The sequence below is a fragment of the Tenrec ecaudatus genome, chromosome 8, assembly GCF_050624435.1.
Source record: "Tenrec ecaudatus isolate mTenEca1 chromosome 8, mTenEca1.hap1, whole genome shotgun sequence".
Classification (NCBI taxonomy): domain Eukaryota; kingdom Metazoa; phylum Chordata; class Mammalia; order Afrosoricida; family Tenrecidae; genus Tenrec; species Tenrec ecaudatus.
This window is the reverse complement of record NC_134537.1, coordinates 114,664,680-114,685,371: the sequence shown is the minus strand read 5'-3', so window position 1 is coordinate 114,685,371 and position 20,692 is coordinate 114,664,680. Positions and strand designations below refer to the sequence as shown.

Sequence of the window (20,692 nt, the reverse complement as noted above, 5' to 3'; positions counted from 1 at the left end):
CGCTTCTTCATGGACTGGCCTTACAGCAAGCTCTGTCTCTTTCTCTTAGTTCTCCTTCTATAGCCTACCTGCCATACAGGCTATGTCTGCCTCTTGCTTTAAGAATTCAACCTGATCCATATCACCTGAAATTCCATTTCTTTGCTCTTCTTTTTCACTTTATAAAATTGTATTTACCTCTAATTAAACTTTCAAAACAAACTTAAATGGCACTATTAGATCTATTATCGGAAGCCTTCTTGTGTGCACTTGGTCGTATCCTTCAGAGAAAATTCTAGCATTTTTATTGTCATCTCATGATATGCCTCATGTTTCTATCACTGTATGATATAATATTGTCTATAGAATGTATCTATTACATTATTGTATTTATTATTTTCAAAGTGGTTACTATTTTATATATAACTGCATCAATAACTTTATTGTATTTGATTTTCAAAGGGATTACTATTTCATAAATATATAGTAATAGATATGTATATATTGCTTAATTCTATTGGTTTGTTGTGTTTTCTCCATATACTCTGTGAGATTTTTCAACATGTCAAAGTTTAACACTATTTGGACAAAATTGTCTCTAAGTACATATTTTTATTGATACTCCAAACATTATTCCTCTCAGAAAATTATTGTGTAAAAATGCTTAAATAATGAGGGCAATCATATTGGAATAATTAGGTACAACTGCTTAGACTTCATACTTTTGACTCTAGGCCCCATTTAGAAATCATGGGAGCATGTAGAAAATGTTCTCTAGTACATGAGAATATTCTCTATGCCATCTTTCTCAGTAGATATTCCAGAATTCCTCAGTCCTAGGTTATTAGTGATGAACCATATTTAGGATATTCCAAATTATTATTTCTTGAAATCTTATTTTATGTGATTAAATTTCCTGAACAAAACCCTTTTCTGAAAATCAGATTTTATATGTGTGTGTGTGTTGAAAAATGTTTAGGGTTTAATTATAGTTCTCAAGGTTTAATTTTAGTTGCATATGCATCTGTGTCCCAACTTGTCCCTCTGCTAGTTATATTGTGTTCTGTGGGCTTGAGTGTTGCTGTGATGCTTAGAGACATCCCACTGGTAATTCAAACAGCTGCAGGATCCCTCAGGCAGGACAGGGGTCAGTACAGCTTGAGATTACGACAGATGAGGAAGAAGGGAAGAGTGGACCACTTCTGAGAAGTACCTCCTGGAAACTGTAGGAACAGTGGCTGAACACTGCCTGATACGGCATCAGGAGATAAGCCCCTCTGGTTGGAAGGCACCCTCAGTATGACTAGTAAAGCGCTGCCTCCTTCAAGTAGAACTGAGCTTAATGACATTGGGGAACAGAACTTTGAGAGTCGTCCTTCAGGGACGTAGTATAACTCAAAATGAGAAGACTCAACTCCACTAATAATCAGGTTGCAGATTGTATGAAGTATGAAGCTAGGCAATTTGGAACCTGGCAAAATTAAATAGAATAATAAAGATCCATATTCTAGACATCCTTAAGCTGAAATGGACTATCAATAACCATTTTGAATAAGACAATTATAGTTTACTTCACCAGGATTGACATATTGAGGAAGAATGGCATCCACACAAACATTTCAATATCTGTCATAAAGTACAGTGCTGGCCTCTAAGGAAGTCCAGTTAATACAACTATTCAGATTTATACAGTAATCATTAAAATCAGTGATGAAGTTATTGAAGATTTCTAACAATTTCTTTAGTCTGAAATGAACCAAAAAAATAAGTCAAGATGCTTGATAATTAGTGGTGATTACAATTAGAAAAGTGGAAACTAAAGGGAAGGACCAGTAGTTGGAAAATATAGTCTTAGAGATAGAAACAATGCCAATGATTGAATGAAAGAATTAAACAAACTAAAAATGTATTCACTTCAAATGCTTTTCTCAATAAACATAAATGGTGACTATACTTATAAACCTCCGAATGGGAGAGAAATCAAATCCACTGCATATAGGAAAGTACAGGGAAACCACTGCGTATTGGGAAGTACAGGGAAATCACTGTGTATAGGGAAGTACTGGGAAATCACTGCGTATAGGGAAGTACAGGGAACCCACTGCGTATAGGGAAGTACAGGGAAATCATTGCGTATAGGGAAGCGCAGAGAGGACTCCTTGTCATCCGGAACAAGGCTAGGAGTTGACTGTAGAACAGCCATCAGTTGTTCTCAGAAAGTTGCAGTTCAAGCTGGACAACACTGAAAGAAGTCCGCCCAAGCCAATATCCTGTCTTCAGTATATCCCTCTAAGAAACCATCTCAAGGATCGATTGAACTCTTTGAACAGTAGTGACCAAAGATCACATGAGTTGCGGGATGACATTAAGAAGCTTGAACATGAAGAGAACAAAATGTCATCAAGGTGACAGGAAAGATTTTTTTAAGTGAATGTTAGAAGAGACTTTGAAACTTGTTCTTGATTCTAGAGAAACCAAAGTGAATTGGAAAAATGATGAAAGGAAAAAGGTGAGCAGGGAATTTCAAATGATAAGACCAGAAGCTATAGTATTATAATGTACATTTGCACCATATCAAAACCCCAAACTAGTGGCCACCCAGTCAATGCTGACTCCCAGCGAACCAGTAAGGCAGCAAAGAGCTGCCCCTGTGCGTTTTCAAGACTTACTGTCATTGGGAATAGAAAATCCAGGCTTCCTCTTCGTTATAACAGGCTCAGCCTTTATTCAAGCTGGGGCAACTGAACAGAAAGCCTTGCCTAGCAAACAAATGTTAACCCTGACACTTTCTCTTTTTCAACGTGGGTGAAGAAGACATATAAATAAGGAATAATATGAAGCTTGGTGCCGTTTAAGGAAATACTGCTGAATACCTTGAAATGGCGAGAGTTTTAATCCAATGACTATGGCTTCTCTTGTTTCCTTGACCGCCTTATATGTGGAATTTTATTATATAATTTGTTCTTAGAAATTATAGGATGCATGTGTGAGATTTACAAAGTAAATCTCTGTTTTAGATACACACAAAAAAGAAATTTAATCTCATTGCTGAAAGACCATTTTCTTTGTGGTTTGTGTTTTATATCAGAGACTCATTAAATGCTCATTTATTTCTTAAAGCCCTCTGCTCTTATTTAATATGAGATTAAGTAGAATGAATGACCTGGAGAGAACCAGCATTTTAGTTACAACTTTTCAAATTCCAACTCTTTAAGTCCCTTGATTCTGGGGTCACTAGCCAGGTCGCTGGCACTCTGGTCGACACCAGTATGGGGAACCTGCAGCATTATTTCTTCTTTTTGCTCTTCAGTGGTCTTTTCTTTAAATTTAATGGTGCCTGTGGTAGGGTTGGATTCTCTCGTTATACTTTTTAAATCTGCTGAAAAATAAGGTGACAAACTGAACTTTATAAGGCAGTGTGAGGATGAGGCAAACTCACTAATAATGGGTGTTATGGAGATGAGACAAACTTGTTTGCTGAAAGGGAAGATAACGTGGACTCTTACTGACAACAGTCAAAGACTAAAGTTTTAATATGGGTTATAAAACAACAGAGAGAAACAAATCCTTACAACTAAACTAATAAATAACATCATGATATGTAGACAAAATACTGAGTTTATAAGGATATCATTTTACCTGAATGCACAAAGTCCATGAGAAACAGTTAGAAATCACTTAGGTTTTATTGGGCAACTTCTTATAAAAAGACTTCTAAAATCTTAAAAATCAAAAATGCTGCTTTGATGATTGAGGTGCCAAGCCAAGTCGTAGTGATTTTAATCTTCATTTGGTTCAGTGGTCCAGTGGTTGGCTGCTAACAAAATGACAGAGATTAAATTTACAGGCAGGTCGGGGGATGAAAAGATCTGGTGATTTACTATAATAAATATTGCAGTCTAGAACCCCTAGTGGTCATTTTATTCTCGTATTTAATGTTGCTATTAATTGGATTTGGCTATACGGCACATAAGAACATAACAATATGCCCGGAAAATCTGGGGGTGGGGGAGTGGAGCACAAATAGACACTCTGAAAGGATGGTGTTAGTGAAGAATATTGAATAGTCTACCATAAGAATTCCTATGTCTTCGAGGAAGTAGAGCAAAAAATGTTCTTTAGAAGCTGGTTTAATGAGCCTTCATCTTGTTTACTCTAAACAAGCGCTGGGGAGATGCCCCTCCTTTGGGGAGACTACTGGGCTTAGTAAAGTAGAAAGCCAACAAGAGGGGAGGATTAGCACAGTAGTTGCAAGAATGGTCTCACACATGCCTACTGTTATAGGACGTTCATTTGCTTTTGAAAGTCACTGTCTATTTGAAGCTACTCAAGGACAGGCAAAACAAGAGTTCCATTTTTTATTTCTTGAAAGTTTCACTTTTTAATCAGAGCCATTGTCTGAACCATCAAATTTTCATCAAGTTTGACCAGTGTGCAGCTATCTGTATAACGTTGAACTTGCGTGATAGGTGAATGTTAAATCTCTGTACCATACAGAAATCTAATTAACGGCCATAGTCTTATTGTTAGTTTCAGGGAAGCATTCTATAGTGTTTTATATAGCATGCATGGTAATAAAGATACAATTCTTTAGATTGTGAAGATATTTTCTGTTGGTCATATGTGAAGACAACTTTCATCCTTACTGATGAAGAATTTAAAATTAAGATTTAACTTATATAATTTTTAATGAAATGAATTATATGCTTCAATAAAAATAATGGATAATAATACCAAAAACAGCATAATTGCCGATTTTAATTACAGCCGTAAAATTATAACAAACAAGCTCACTGCATTGAGCCATTTCCTCCTCAGAGAGACCTGGTGGGACAGAGGAAGAGGAACCTCTGGGTTTCTTAGGCTGGCATCGTTAGTGGAGTAGAAAGCATCCTCTTTTCCTACTGCGTGAATGGTGAACTTGAACTGCTGACTCTGCTATTAATAGACTAATCCATAACACATTATGCCACCACAACCAAAAGCAGAGCAGACAAAAACAAAGCACTCCTGGCCAGTGAGAGAGAGGATCTAACCCATAGTGATGGTGCTGCACGGAGCGCAGTGGTCCCTTGGCTCTCTGAGGGTAATCTCTATGGGAGCAGAAAGCTTCATCTCTTCCTGTAGAGCAGTTAGTGTTCTGAACTTGAAGTTAACAGTACAATGCCTATCCCATCACACTGCAAGCCTCCATTATCAAAACAATGGTTGCAGAAAGGCCAAATAAGAAATTTAAATTAATTGTTGTAGTTTTCAAATGAATGACTCAACATTATTTAAAATAGGATTTCATCATTCAATAGTGTAATGTAGTGCTTTTTGATATAATTTATACCCAAAGTAATTTACTTTAGGTTATTTTTTCCTTATTAATGTCATTTTAATTTGTTATTATTTATTTAATATTATTTTTGTTGGTGTACTAATAAATTGATATTTAAAAGAAAAGTAAATAGGAAAAATTGAAGAAAAAGCTGAAGATAATTTTATAGAACATATTTATATTGTGTGTTTATAATAATTACATATATTACTATATAATACATATCCAATATACATTTTAATGTTCTTATCTATGTGTCTAAACTGTATCAGACAGTAAACAATTTATTTAAAGTTAATTTGAGAATATACATTTTTATATTATCACGAAATACAGTCTCCACTTCTCCTTGTATGAGTATAAATTGTTTTATATTATAGCGTAGTAGGTTTTAATGTTCTTTTATATTGTATTGCTTTAGGTTTCCATTTATCTAACTCATTGTAAGAGAAATAAATAATAAATTGCCAAATAAAATACTTATTTGCTTCCTATGCATTCATGCAAATATAAACTGACATATGTACTGAGAGACTTTTATATATTTATATTTAGATATTTATGTCCTTATATAGACATTATAATATAGTTGACCTCTTCCTAAGGATTTAACTACAAAGAATAGATAACTCATATTTATTCTTATTTACTATTTATTTTTATTTATTATTATAGTTATCTGTAATCCTAAAATTCTATATTAAGAGGACTTGCAATATTTATGTAGGTAAGAAGAACCAGAGAAAACAAAACAAAAATAAAAAAACACTGGGATTGGTAGACTTGATGGTAAATAATATATATCTTGTAGATATGTAATTCAATTAAACAAGTCTAATAAGCAACTCTGATTATAATGACTTGAGAGTTCTTGTAGCATTTTATCACACAGCAACAGATAATTAAGCACTCATTCTGTAAGCCTTACTGTTATATATTTGGATTTAAACAACAACTTGGTTTTATTTTGAATGCTTGTTTTCTTTTCTTTCCTTTTTCTTTCTTTTTTTTCATTTTTTCCCAGATGACACGTGAACAATACATACTAGCAACACAACAGAATCATCTGCCACGGACTGAGAATGCACAATTGTACCCAGTGGGGATTTATGGATGGCGAAAGAGGTGCTTATACTTCTTTGTCCTTCTGCTGTTGGTTACCATGATAGTTAACTTAGCCATGACAATATGGATATTGAAAGTAATGAATTTCACTGTGGTAAGTACCACTATGATTTTAAACCTACTGCTTGTGGTTCAAACATAATTTAGCTCTACTGTTTCTATTCATCTTAATTTTTACTTAAGTGCATCGCTCGAGATTCCTAAATTGATCATTTCAAGTCTTCATTCAATATGTCTAGTCATCCACTTTTATGATATCACTAGGTGTCACTTGAGTGTCAGAAATTTAGGCCATGAGAGACTGCAGCCTCTTAGTTCATTAGCAACTTTCAAGCCCCTTAAGCAGCAAATATTAATTATTGCTTGTTATATCTGGGAATCTAAGAATATTAAAGCTGTATTTAGCAACAATATTTCTATCAAGATTTATCTTATGAAAGAGTGATGACTGTGAAAAAATATATGTGGAACATTGAAATCTGTATCTTGTTTTTAAGTAACATACTACATGGCTAAATTTAAACTTTGGAATTTTTCCTGTGTAGAGAGTGTTGTTATGAGATAGTGGATTCTCTCTAATAGAAGATAAATAAGAAATGAAAATGCTTTTTCATGAGAATTAATAAATTGATAATGAAAGTTGAGTGTGCAGTTTATGCTGTACCGTTATAAAGAATCTAGATGAACCAAATTTGCCTAAACTTCTTGAACCTGTATTATAAGCCAATGGGTAACTCAATGGGAAAATTAGTTGCTTCAGTACAAATTTTGGCTAATTTTATATTTTCTGACAGAATATTGAAATTCCTAACTATGCTTTGAAACTAGCCCGACTTTGTGTGGAGACCTCCATTTAAGCAGGAATATCCCACTTGTTGACCAAGTTGCCAAAAAGTTAGTACTTTGCATCCCCAGGAGTGAGTCTAAAGCTGTCTAGTAAGCTCTGCTAAGCCTGTACTGGGTTTTACATCTTTTATTTGACTCTTAAGACTATAATGTATTTATTTAGTGACAGTAGTTTCTTTCTGACTTTACTTGTACCCAATTGTAACTCAGAACAGAATCACGAAAGGGAAATGTTCATATCTCACTATAACCTCTCGATACCAGATTCGTCACATGTCTAGAAATCTGGAGGCAGAAAGGCGAACCATTCAGAAAGCAAGTTGTGTGATTGATGATATAGTTGTGTGTGTGGAGAAATTTGAGTTGGTTTCACCGATTCCACTTTTTAAATTTCAATTGTGTCTACTTTGAAAAGTAATTATTTAATAAACAATGACATAAAGCCAAGCACAACCCTGATGTCAAAGTCAAGATGGGCACGAGTCCGTGTGGTTCTCAGGTAGACAAAGTAATTGGTCATCGGGACAGATTCAGGAACATAGACCCATACATTCAACTATGGAAATGGGTTGAAGTGTAAGTGGGGACAAAAATAGCATATTAATAATTTATGAAATTTCCTGTTGGTACAGCTGAACCTATCCTTTGTCTGGGGCTTGTCTCAATTCTGCCTTTCATTTTGGGCATATTTTATCACATATGTCAATACAGAGATCATAAAAATTGCCCCCAATGTGTCTGTTCTTGTAAGGTCTGTATCCACCTTTTCTGACTGAAGTCTGAGAGTCATATACCATAAAAAAAATGAAGTTTATACTGTGTGGGGCCTTTTATGTTGGCATGATTATTAGACAAACTGGCAACTCTGGCAGCAGCATTTTTCAGTTTCTTTGTTGATAATTTTTTTAAAAATTAACTATCACTTCAAAAGATATAAATAGTGTTTTGGTTTTTCTTAAAACAAGTTTTGAAATTTGAACTTGGGTTCTGTATTAAAGTTATCTTTCTAAAACTCATGAATGATAAAGCCAGTTTGTTCACTTCATTGAGCCAGAAATCTACCCAGTGGCAAAATCAAGGGGCTTTTCTGATCTATTCATGTAAGCTTCACAAGTATATTTTAATTAGAGAAAATATACTTAAGTGAATGACCACATGTTCCCACTCCCATGTCCTTTGCCCCATGCTGAGTTCAAATCTGTATAAGCCACTCACGAGAAATAATGGAAAAAATCACCTTTGTGCTCAAGATGATCCTCAAGGCCTGAGGTCTCGGTCCCCCATGGAGTTATCTAATTCGAAACGCACTTGGCTGAAATGTGAATGCTCCCACAATCTTTGGGAGGATCATTTTCTTCCCCTCTCCAGTGTTGTTAGATACCTTTGGGCTGGACGCAACTCATAGCAATTCTTGTACAACAGAATGAAACACTGCGCAGGCTCGCACCATCCACATGGTACCTAGGTTTTACTTTTTTATTTGTAACCTGTGATTTTAATTTACATCAAATTTAGCCTGTTTTTCCAAATCTGGAAGGAAAATATTTCTCTCTTTATTCAAGCAAGCTATTTACATATAAGTCAAGTAAATGAACATATAACCTTGTAAAGGCTAGATTAAGATCGTTACTGTAAGGTATCATATTGTCTCAGTATGGCAATCTATGCCTAAATTCTTCAGGGAAATTCAAAATTAATTAAATCATGGCAGATTTCAAAAATCCTAAAAATACACTTGTAACATAGAGTAGGATGTATATTCTTTAAGAGAGTGAGATAGTGTTGATGTATTTTATATTGCAACAGTTAAAATTCTGTTTTATGTTTTCACTGGTGCATTATTATTGTGTCCATTTATTCACAAATGCCAAAATGCACACAATAGGAAGAAGCAGAAACTGATGAGTACATTGTTTTTGGAGTATTATTGACTCATACAAAATATATTTTATTTTCACATAACTGTTTCCATCCAATAGATGGAAATATGTGGTGGTTAATATCTTTTACTTGAGGCAACGGGGCATGGGACTATTCTCAAAAGAGTTCTATATTCACCAGGGCAGCATAGTTTGCAACTTGTTTCATGATCCTTCTGGGAGTCCATTATTATGATTGGCATTGCACGTGATCCACGCAGTTGATATAACCTATGAATTCTTGTTTTTCATTTTGTGGAAAATAACATCACTCTTCTTATGAAGGTGTCCTCTTGCACCGACCTCAGACGGAAATTAGTTTATGCTACAAGGTGAAACATTTAGGACAGATATGAACAGTAATTTCCTGGCTGTGAGAGTTGATACCTAGATGTAAGAATGAGTTGAAGACAGAGCATTTGAAACTTCATTCTCTTGAATTCACTCAGAACAGTTATCTGACCTTCGCTGGTTTGTTGGCACGAAGCCTTTGTGGATCAGTATAAATGAACTCGTCAGGCAGGAATATCCAAGGCAGGCGTTCTACTTGGGCAATATTGTTTTCTGGGCTCAGGAACTCATTCTACGTGAGTTACCTCTATATTTCAAAAATGATATCTTAAAATATTTATTTTAATCGGAAGTATATCAAGTAAAACTTGAAGGCACCAACTGCACCATAATTCTTTTAGATTTGTTAACAAAAAAGATGAAATAGTCTAGTTTATTAAGCAAGAAGTCAGCAAAGGGGTGAACACTCTAAATGACCATTTAAATACCCAGATGTTGGAAAACAATCGTAGCGGCTTCTGTGAGCAATGAGTGAGAGTTGGTGACAAGGAAATAGAAAAACAATTATTCCACAGCTCAATTTTCAACCTTAATAAAACAGGCGTGGTTTCCGTTCAATCACATCTGTGTTGTTGTAGTTTGTTCTCTAATATTCCTTTCATCCATTCAGTTGGGAATTAATAATACTCTTCTTTGGTTAGTGAGTAAACCATTTCATTAAATAAATAGATAATATATATAAGTTTTGTTAAATAACCTGATGTGGTTTCAATTCCCGTATATGTACTTTTAAACATTAGATATTTGCATCATTTAATCTAATGAAGGCATTAAGTTTAATACCACAAAATGTTTTCCTGTCTGTATCTTTGATCCCGTTTTCTAAATGTCTAGAAATTAGAATATGCACACAATCCCCAGGAATAGATAATCTTAAAAGCCAGTCACCTTGAAGAACTTTCTTCTTCTTGCTTTTATAATCAGCTTGTTCTGATAGAGAGCACAACTCTTTCCATTGTAGATCATTTTATGCTTCACTGAGAATATTTGAATAGACAAAGTTTGCAACAAAGTCATTCCTCTGGTGCTGTATACTTTTCTTCTTTTCAAATGTTATCAATATGACTTATTCAGAAGCACATGTCTACAGGACCATCAGCCATTTAAGATATATTTATCCTTATAATTGCAGGAAACAGGGTTGTCACTGTTCCTAATCTTTTACTTTTATTTTTACTTTTAGTGTAGCTTTCCAAAATTGACGGCATATGGTGCTAAATTCAGTTATTTTCCCATCTTAGAGTTATTCAACATTGAAATAAATTCACTTATTTGTTATTAAGTTTATTTCACTTGTAGTTAGAATAATTTCAGTAAAGGAACGATGCTCACCCCCCCCCATATTACTGCACATTAGCTTTTACAATGTGACATATCACGCCTTGTGCTGTAGCTCCTCATCAAATGAAGTGCGACGCGCTCCCTCCTCACCTCTGCGACTGTTTTCTTTTCCCTTCTTAAATCCCCATTTCTAAGCCAGTGGCTTATTATCCAGCTGCTATTGAACCTTTTCTAATTATTATTAAAGTTTCTTTTTATTTCATTCTCTAAGTTATGTTGGAGTTTGTTCTCTAATAAGAAAAACTTCATTTTTTCCCACTTCACTTATAGGCCCATTATTTTTTAAAAAGCGAAGAAGAGGAAAAGCAAGCCTTTCATTGTAAATTAAATGGGGGTTAACGTTTCTGACGCTCACTTTGTATTCAACAACCTCAACACCCTACCCAACATCCCAACAGCTGGCCCTGCACCCCTCCTTCCTTCCACTTCTCTCCCCCTCTCCCTCTTGCAGGATATTCTCTACCCTTTCTTGGAAGTCAACACCCACTTTAAGAATGTCTGCCTTCTAGCCATTGATTTTCTTCCCTCATTCTCCCGCCCACTCTTGGTAGCCAGCATAATGCCATCCAAATCTATCCTTGGAATGTCATCTTTAGTGATGAAAAGCATATAATGCTAAAAAGCCCATTACTTTTGAATGAATTTTCCCCTTTTTATATTCAGTCAGTTCTGATAGATATCAAAACTGTGTTTTCATTGTACATTATTTTATGCTTCACTGAGAATATTTGAGTAGACATATACAAAGTTTGAATCTGAAATAATGACATGTTTCTTTGGTTTTAATCAAATTTTATTCCTCTTCTTAGTACAGTCATAATAAGCAGTCTTTCTTTTTTAAAATAATTTTATTGGGGGCTCGTATAATTCTTATCACTATCCATCCATCCATCCATTGTGTCAAGCGCATTATGTACATTTGTTGCCATCATCATTCTCAAAACATTTGCCTTCTACTTGAGCCCTTAATATCGACTGTTCATTTTCCCCCTTCCTCCCCACTCCCCCTACCTCATGAACCCTTCATAATTCATAAATTATTATTATTTTGTCATATGTTACACTGTCAATGTCTCTCCCCACCCTTTCCTCTGCTGTCCCTCCCCCAGCGAGGAGGCTATACATAAATTCTTATAATCAGTTCCCCCTTTCTACCCCACATTCCCTCCACCCTCCAGGTATCGCCACTCTCACCACTGGTCCTGAAGGAGTCATTTGTCCTGGATTCCTTGTGTTTCCAGTTGCTATCTGTACCAATGTACACTAGCTAGATTTGTAAGGTAGAATTGGGATCATGATATTCGGGGGAGGGGGGAGGAAGTATTAAAGAACTAGAGGAAAGTTATATGTTTCATCGTTGCTACCCTGCACCCTGACTGGCTCATCTCCTCCTCACAACCCTTCAGTAAGGGGATGTCTGGTTGGCTACAGATGGGCTTTGAGTTTCCACTTTCTATAACCTTATTTATTAGGTCCATTGCCCCTCTTCCTAGATACAGTGGGATCACAATGAGGCCTAATATTTTTTAGGGTTTTTTTTTTTGGTAAAATTGGATACTGATAAGTGGAGTCCTGGTGGCATAGTACTTAAAGCTCTTGACTGCTACCCAAAAATTTAGGCAGTTGAAACACCCACCTCTCACCCCCTCCTACACCACTACCAGAAAGTTGTAGCAGCTTGCTTCTGCAAAGATCTATAGCCTTGGAAATCCCAGAGGGGCATTTTACTCTGTCTATAGTGTCCTTATGAAACAGAATAGATTCAACATCAGTGGATTGCGTTTGGGGTTCAGGGAATAAAATACTGTGTGTGCAATAGCGTGAAACTTGTCATTAATGCTCATCTTTGAAATGGCTGGAATTGAAAACCAACTAACCCTTCATGTCACTCTCATGTTTGCTCGTCTACATAGCCACCATGTTATAGGAAACATCGATGCAAGCACAATGTTCTAGATTCTCCAATTTGTTTAAGGCCCAATGAGCACAGGTAATCCTTCCCCGGACAGTCCAGGGAGTTGTTATTAATTTCCTCAATTGAAGAAGCAGTTGTCTTTACTTAATATGATGTTTCTAAACTAACTCTGCATTTATAATAAATCCAAAGAGAGCAGGCTCGACTTGATTTTCGGTGTCAGCAGTAGAGCGAGCTCTCACCGTTAATCCACTAATTTTCTGGTAACATTTTATCCTGCTAACGAATGCGCATGTGATGTCTGTTTAAAGTAGAAAGGACAATAGCACTGTTATCTTGCTGGAGAAATACACTTTATCAATATTTCCTAAACTTCGCTAGAGGTAGCCTCCAACTGAATAGTTTTGAAGAATAGAATTATGAGTTGTATCCCTGATTTATATATCAGTAATCAATATTTATTTCTTAGCAATCTGAGATAACAATCTTGCTTGCTGAAAGATAGGAAGACTTGAGGTCGTTTCTGATGAAGATCAGGATTTTGACCATCAGTGTGGATTACAAATCAATGGAAAGACTAAAATTCTAACAACTGACAACATATAATCAGGGAGCACATCTTAAATATCCACTATCTGTCAGTATAGTGTTTTCTTTTGAAATTTGCTGTGATAATTCTACTCTGTCCTCGAGGCTCCTTTAGTTGTAATCGACTTGATTGTAGCCGGAAATCCTAATTTAATCTCTAGTTACTAAAATAAGGTGAAAATGTTCAAAAACAATAGAAATTGGGAAAAGAGAGGATTTTTACACAAATCAAACATAATGGCAAAACAGGTGTGCAAGTTTTGCTTTCGTTTCTCCCAGATGTTATAGAATAAGTATCTACATTTAAAAATTTTTAATCTTGATGCTCTCTTCAGTATATTTTCTTTCCTTCTCAAAAATTCAAAGTTATTTCATAACTATTTGCCCTCATATAAAAGAATACATTGTCTTTCTGTGAAGAACTACTCTATAGAGGTTTCCTGGCTGTCAGCATAGGGGATCATATTTCTAGGTCTTTGTATTGCTCAACACTGAGAAGTTATGTACTACAAACCTTAGGATAAGTATTTTATCAGAAAAAAATCATCAATAAATCATTCAAACTTTGAAAATGCATTCCAAATATGACTACTGCTTTGAAATAGGTAGAGCTGGCATTAATTTTGAATTATTAATGGTGTAACAGTTATTAATTGTTCCTGAGTGAAAAGGACAATGCTTTCCAGAGACCATGCCTAGGATTTCAGTCTACTTAGTCTTCACACCTGTTCGACTGCAGTTTTCTGAGTGGAACCTAATTAACCAGAAGGAGAGACCATTCTGAAGATGGTTGAGGATCACGGTCCAACTTCCTGGGCTGCCACATCTGCCTTCCCAGTTCATTCCTCAGCCTGAGCATCGTGGCCCTCCACTCCTACCCAGGAGGAGCCCCACCTCCTGCAGGCTGTTAGAGCTCACTGGGTGGATACTGGCAGTGGGGGCCTGCTGGAAAATCACCCAGCCAGCGCAGCCCCTCAGTGTGGGCTGTGCAGATTTATTACAGAATTGATGAGAGTGAATGATACAGTTAATGTTGCAAGACGGCTTCCATTATTACCCTCTGTTTGCCCCTCCTCATAATTTCCTGACAAATTACCCTCCTCAGATGAAATCTTTCATGCTTAGTCCAGCCCAGCAGTACATTTTCTTTCCTCGCATTTGCAAGGAATAGTCTAATCATTTCTATCAAATCACTACCCAGTGGATTAAAGACTTCTTTTTCTTAAAAAAAAAGAAACTCTGAAAATCGTGGAGTAAGGTACATCACCACCTAAATGCTGAGTAAAGAAGAGGGTCAGCAAGAAGAGCATGGCTCTGGACAGACGGGATTGACAGAGCGGCAGCTACCACAGTTCACACAGAACAATTGGGCGGATGGTGAGAACTGGCCAGCGTTCTGTTCTGTTGGGATGAGTGAGTCATCAGCCTTTCAATGGCTCCTAACAGTAACAATCTTCTATATGTGGAAGACGAATCTGATTAGAGTACCAGTTATTTTGTAGCAGGAAAGGAAGAATTAAGAAATTATCCTTGGGATAAAATGTTAAAGAAATGATAGACTTTGTAGTTAAAATGGCTTGTAGATTTGTCTATGCTAAAGCGAGAACTTATTTTAGTTTAGCTCCCTCATTTTATGTAAAAAGAAGATTGAATTCAGAAGGATAAATTCATTCCTCACGTGGCTGGTTCAAAGTTAGAGCAAAAATTAAAGTGTGTTCTGATGGTAGTATATGTATCTGTTTTATTATTCATAATATTCAGGGTCTACTACATCTTTTGGAGGCCTGGTGGTACATGGTGCTTATCAGAGGGGTCCAGGTCAACCTCACCAGCCGGTCTGTAGAACACAGATGAGACGGTCTGCTCCCACAGGATTTAGGTTAAGCAGGCGTGATTCTACTGTTAGCAGATTTGTTGTTTTTAGCAACTCTAATACTGCTTTAACCTCACTGGGCAAAGATTGAGATGAATTTATTCATTTGAACAATGATAGGATTATACATCTTTTATGGCTATATTGGGAGCCTGTCCTCAGGCCAAATAATATTGGTATGATAACTTATATACAGATGTAGTTTGCAAATTTATTTTGACCCTAAACATTCTAAAGCTTTCCTCTAAAGTCCCCATTAAAACCACTTTGCTAATAACTACCCAGTGTTGGAACTATTTGTAGAAGCTGATAGTTGAAGCTTTGAGTTGCTCGACTATTTCTTTCCAGAGAACCGTGGGCTGTAACACAGCTGCGAAAACACTCTGCTTGTGTTGTTCAACCTGTCTTATTTATTCCACCAGTGGCTAACACAATTATAGAATTACACGTCTACTTGTTTCAAATTCATATGCTTTTGCCATTTGAGTACTTCTTTTTGCTCCACTTTAGAAATTTTGCCATTTGTTAAGCCTTAGTTCACCCTGATATCCCCCTTTAACCTTTCTTAACCTGCAGCTTAAAATTAAGTAAATTGCTCAGGCATTTGGACATCTAATAAATTCTTTGAGTAAGAGGATCCGATTTATCTTGTGATGTTACCTTTTTTCTTCAATTAGGGAAGAGTATTATATATGTGTGTGAATATTATATATGTGTGTATGTGTATGTTTTACTCATCTGTTTATATGAATTCCTAATCAATGATTTATTTTCAGTGTGTCTTAATATCCACATATCTTATCTTAAAATCAATAAACAGTGGTTAACAACCTTTATAAATAGTATATTTGTCCCAAAATATATTTTAATCAGCATGGGTTACAACTCCAATGTACAAAAAAACAAAAAAAAACAACTGGATCAATAGGTAACATATACATAGAGAAAAGTTTGATTTCATCAAGGATTTAGTCAAGGTGAAATTCACAATCAGTGTTTATGGTGGCAGAAGTCAGGAGTTCAAACGATGCAATGCATTGGGTAAATCTGCTTCAGCACACCGCTTAAAAGTATGTAAAAGAAAGAACTTTACTTTGGAGACTCAGGTGCACCTGAACCAATACATGGAATTGTCACTCGCTTCATATTCATGTGAGAGTTGGGTATTAGTGCAGAACAACAAAGAAAAAGCAACACCCTTGAGTGGTGATGATTATTGAAAGTACAAGGCACTGCCACAAGGAAAACCAAGTCTGTCTTGGAAAAATTAAAACCAGAATGCTCCTTAAAGGCAAAGATGGCAAGATTTTCTCACATGTTTTGAACTTTTTACCAGGAGAGACCAGTCCCTGGAATAGGACATCATGCTTGATAATGTAGAAAGGAAGCGATGGATTGACCAGATGGCTGCAGCAATGGGCTCAAATGTAACAACTGTGCGGATGGCGAGGACAGGGTGGTGTTTCTTTCTGTCCTATGTTGTATGGTTAGGATTCGAAACTGATTCGACAGCCCCTAACACCAACACTTTTTATGTTGAATTTTCTCTTTCAATCAAGCAATTTTTTTGTTTTGAAAGTCTTCACTTATGATTGATGCCTCAAAGATAGGTTGAGTTTATAATTTTCAGATGTCCTTGTTGTCAAATAGTTAATGAGACACAAAGTAATATCCAGTATTAAAAAGCTTTTATATTTTATTTACAGTTGAAGGAGCCCTGAAAATTTTAAGAAACATTTAAAAGGCTGCATTGGAAAAGAGGTAAAAGGGAACAAGTATTCCTGAAGCAATATTCTAGGGGCTTTGGAAAAATTGCCTTTAACATTTAAGAGACTCATTTTTGATTCCTCAAGAGTATACCTCAAGTTCAACCATCTGTCTGATGGTGGAGGCTTTTGGGTTGATGGTTGATGTGGTACTAGACAGGTGTCAATGGGCTTTCAAACTAAGATGGGCTAGGAGGAAGGCCAGGCCAGGCAAACCCTGTGAACCACAGAAGGCCAATCGGGTTGTGCAGGAGTCTGTCATAAATTGAGTTTTGACTTGGCCATTGCTACAAGAAACGACAATGTCATACAGGTGACCATCTCTATTTATTTATCATTTTATTGGGGGCTCATACAACTCTTATCACAATCCATACATACATCTATTGTATAAAGCACATTTGTACGTTTGTTACCCTCTTCATTCTCAAAACATTTGCTCTCCACTTAAGACCCAAGCATCAGCTCCTCATTTTTCCTCTCCCTCGAGAACCCTTGATAATTTATAAATTATTATTTTGTCATATCTTACACGGTCCGACATCTCCCTTCACCCATTTTTCTGTTTTCCTCCCCCCATGGAGGAGGGAGGAGGTTATATGTAGACCCTTGTAATTGATTCCACCTTTCCACCCCATCTCTCTCCACCCTAGATGTATCACCACTCTCACCACTGGATCATCTGCCCAGGATTCCATGTGTTTACAGTTCCTATCTGGAATATTGTACATCCTCTTGTCTAGACAGATTTATAAGGTAGAATTGGGATCATGGTAGTAGGAAGGGAGGAAGCATTTAGGAACTAGAGAAAAGTTGTATGTTTCATCATACCTTCACTGTACCCTGACTGACTTGTTTCCTCCCTGTGACCCTTCTATAAAGGGATGTCCAGTTGCTTACAAATGGGCTTTGGTTCCTCACCCCACACTACCCCTCATTCACAATGGTAAGGTTTTTTGTTCTGATGATGCCTGATACCTGATCCCTTTGACACCTCATGATCACACAGGCTGGTGTGCATTTCCACGTTAGCTTTCTGCTTCTGAGCTAAATGGTCACTTGTTTATGTTCAAGCCTTTAAGACCCCAGACAAGGGAACAACAAGTGATCCAAATTGGTGGTGAGGTAGGAGTGGAGGTCTGGTAGGGCATGGTCAAGGTTAATGTAACTGAGAGGAATTACTGAAACCCAAATGAAAACTGACCATGATAGTGGGGCCAAAGGAAGGTCAAAAGAAATAGAGGAAAGAGTTAGGAGGCAAAGGGCATTCATAGAGGTCTAAATAAAGGCAAGTACATATGTAAATATATTTATATATGAGAATGGGCAAATAGATCTATGTGCATATATTTATAGGATTAGTATTAAGGTAGCAGATGGACATTGGGTCTCCACTCAAGTACCCCCTCAATGCAGGAATACTTTGTTCTATTAAACTGGCATTCTGTGATGCTTGCCTTCCTGATACAATCGCTGAAGGCAAAATGGGTGCATAAGCAGACCATCTCTCTTTATAAAAGAAAACCTTTCCTAATTGTATATAGTTAATACGTGACTGAGTTAATATTTGAAACTTTGTTTCTAACAAAGCAGCCCTAATTTGATTCACTTTCTTAGAATTATTTCTCTGTTGATATAATTTGCAAATTTGTCTAGGGAAAAGACAATTTTCTTTCTGCATAGGTAATATACTACCATTTGGCAATAATTTAACAAATTAACATCTAAGTATACATTTTGATAAAAGCATTATAGTGACTATCTTCTGCTTACTTTTGAAATTAGATAAAGAATAATTCAACATCTCTCTTAACCTTATTTTGTATTCTGTTGGTATATATTTTTCTAAATTACTATAAATAGCATATTGATTTACAGTCAAACCACATACTTATGATACTTTCTATAGCTTTTTCTCTTGCACCATAACTGCTGATATATGTATAGATCCAATATATAGACAGTCACTTTTGTAGTGATGGTTGGGGGCAGGCACTGGCTATCAAAACATTTTTCAGAAAGAACAGTTGGCACTCCGATTAGTGTGCAGTGGTTTCCCCAGTGTTTACAGGCAGAACAGTGGTTAAGCACTGGGCTGCTCACCAAACGCTGGACACTGAGAACCCAAAAAAGCCACCGAAGAAGAAAAGACCTACTAATCTGCTTTTGTAAATTTCACAGCCTTGGGAACTCTCTGAGAAAGTGCTACTCTGGCCTATAGACTCAATGACAACGGGTTAAATTCCATGAGAAAGCAATCTAATTTAGTTTGCCGTATAACGGTCAATTGGATTAACGTCAGGTGGCTTCTTTGCCACCAACTTGCTTCAAGCCCATAGTGATCTTATGCAGAGCAAAGCAAAACACTGCCCAGCCCCGTGGCACCCTCACAGTTCTGATGAGTGAGTCCACTGATGAAGACATGGTGTCAGTCCATCTCTTCGCCCTTCCACTTTACCAAGCGTGATGTCCTTCTCCGGAGATTTACAAATCATAACAACAAAATAAGACATTAACAATCTAGAATTTATATCTATGATACTTTTATCACTTTTTCAGGGGTCTTTACATGATATATTTTTCCTCTAATCTCAGTGTGCTCAGTTGATGGTATCTTAGGTGGTAACATAGGATCCCTGTTGGATTACTGGGTTATTCATTGGGCTGATAACCACAAGGTGAATAGTTCAAAAGCACTAGCCACATTCTTTGTGTGAAAAGATTGGGATTGTAATGTGTTTGCCCTCGAGTTCCACCATAGTGATGATGCCAAAAGTGAGTGCTGACAGACACACTTACTTAAATGCACACACACACACACACACACACACACACACACAGACTGTATTAACACGGGACTCGCTCATTTTAATGTATTAATAAATTAAACGTTCCAGGTATCTTCTGTATTTCAAATGTTGAGTCGATGTTTAATAATTAAACTCCAAGCAAAATTTCACAATTTCAGCCTCTCTTGACCATCTGCACTTTCTTAGTCTCTCAAATGGAACAGATGGTTTAACTGGCTATGGTTTGCGCTGGGAGAGGGGTTGGGGAAAGGAAACCTACATTATCATTGTCTTCTGATTCTAGGTACCTTCCACCTTTCCTGAGCTTTTTTCTACCCACTTAACATAGATTAGAATACAAATAGAAATTAGCTCACAGATAAAGCTGAATGCACTAATAATATTACATTAGGTAAATTTTAAACATAAAGAGAATCCGAGTGTCTCTGAGAAATTTGTAAAACATCGCAGATATTTGAGAGAATGACCAATAGGACAGGCGCACACGTTGTTATTTTGAGTCCACGGTTATTATTCTCAGAGAGTTTACTCTCTTTAAGTTCCTTGAATCTAAAGTTGTCTTTATATTAAAATAGACACCTTTATTTCATTACGTTATTATCTATGAATCATAAATTCAATAATTATAGGATAGCAAAACATAACTATTGAAGACTGGCATAGAAAAAATCACCTAAGGTGAACTAAAATAACATGTTTTGGAGAGAACATTTTGTGTCATATATCCATGATTAGCTACAATAAACTAAGGTTTCATGAATCTATAATATCCATTCAGCTCAGTTTTTAAAAATATTTTTCAAATTGTTTATTAAAAATATTTGAAAGCTTTACTCCTAAAAAACATGAAATTAAC

At 36.2% G+C, this 20,692-nt stretch overlaps 1 protein-coding gene across 2 annotated transcripts in view; it reads left to right on the top strand.

The window, feature by feature from the left end:
* The first annotated feature begins 6,326 nt into the window (after nucleotides 1-6,326).
* Nucleotides 6,327-20,692, top strand: part of SGCZ (sarcoglycan zeta) — a 402,845-nt gene continuing 388,479 nt past the window's right edge. For both annotated transcript variants that reach the window (XM_075556756.1, XM_075556755.1), the window contains exon 1: nucleotides 6,327-6,521. In XM_075556756.1, coding sequence (XP_075412871.1) covers nucleotides 6,327-6,521 — 195 coding nt within the window. The remainder of the gene's footprint in view (nucleotides 6,522-20,692) is intronic.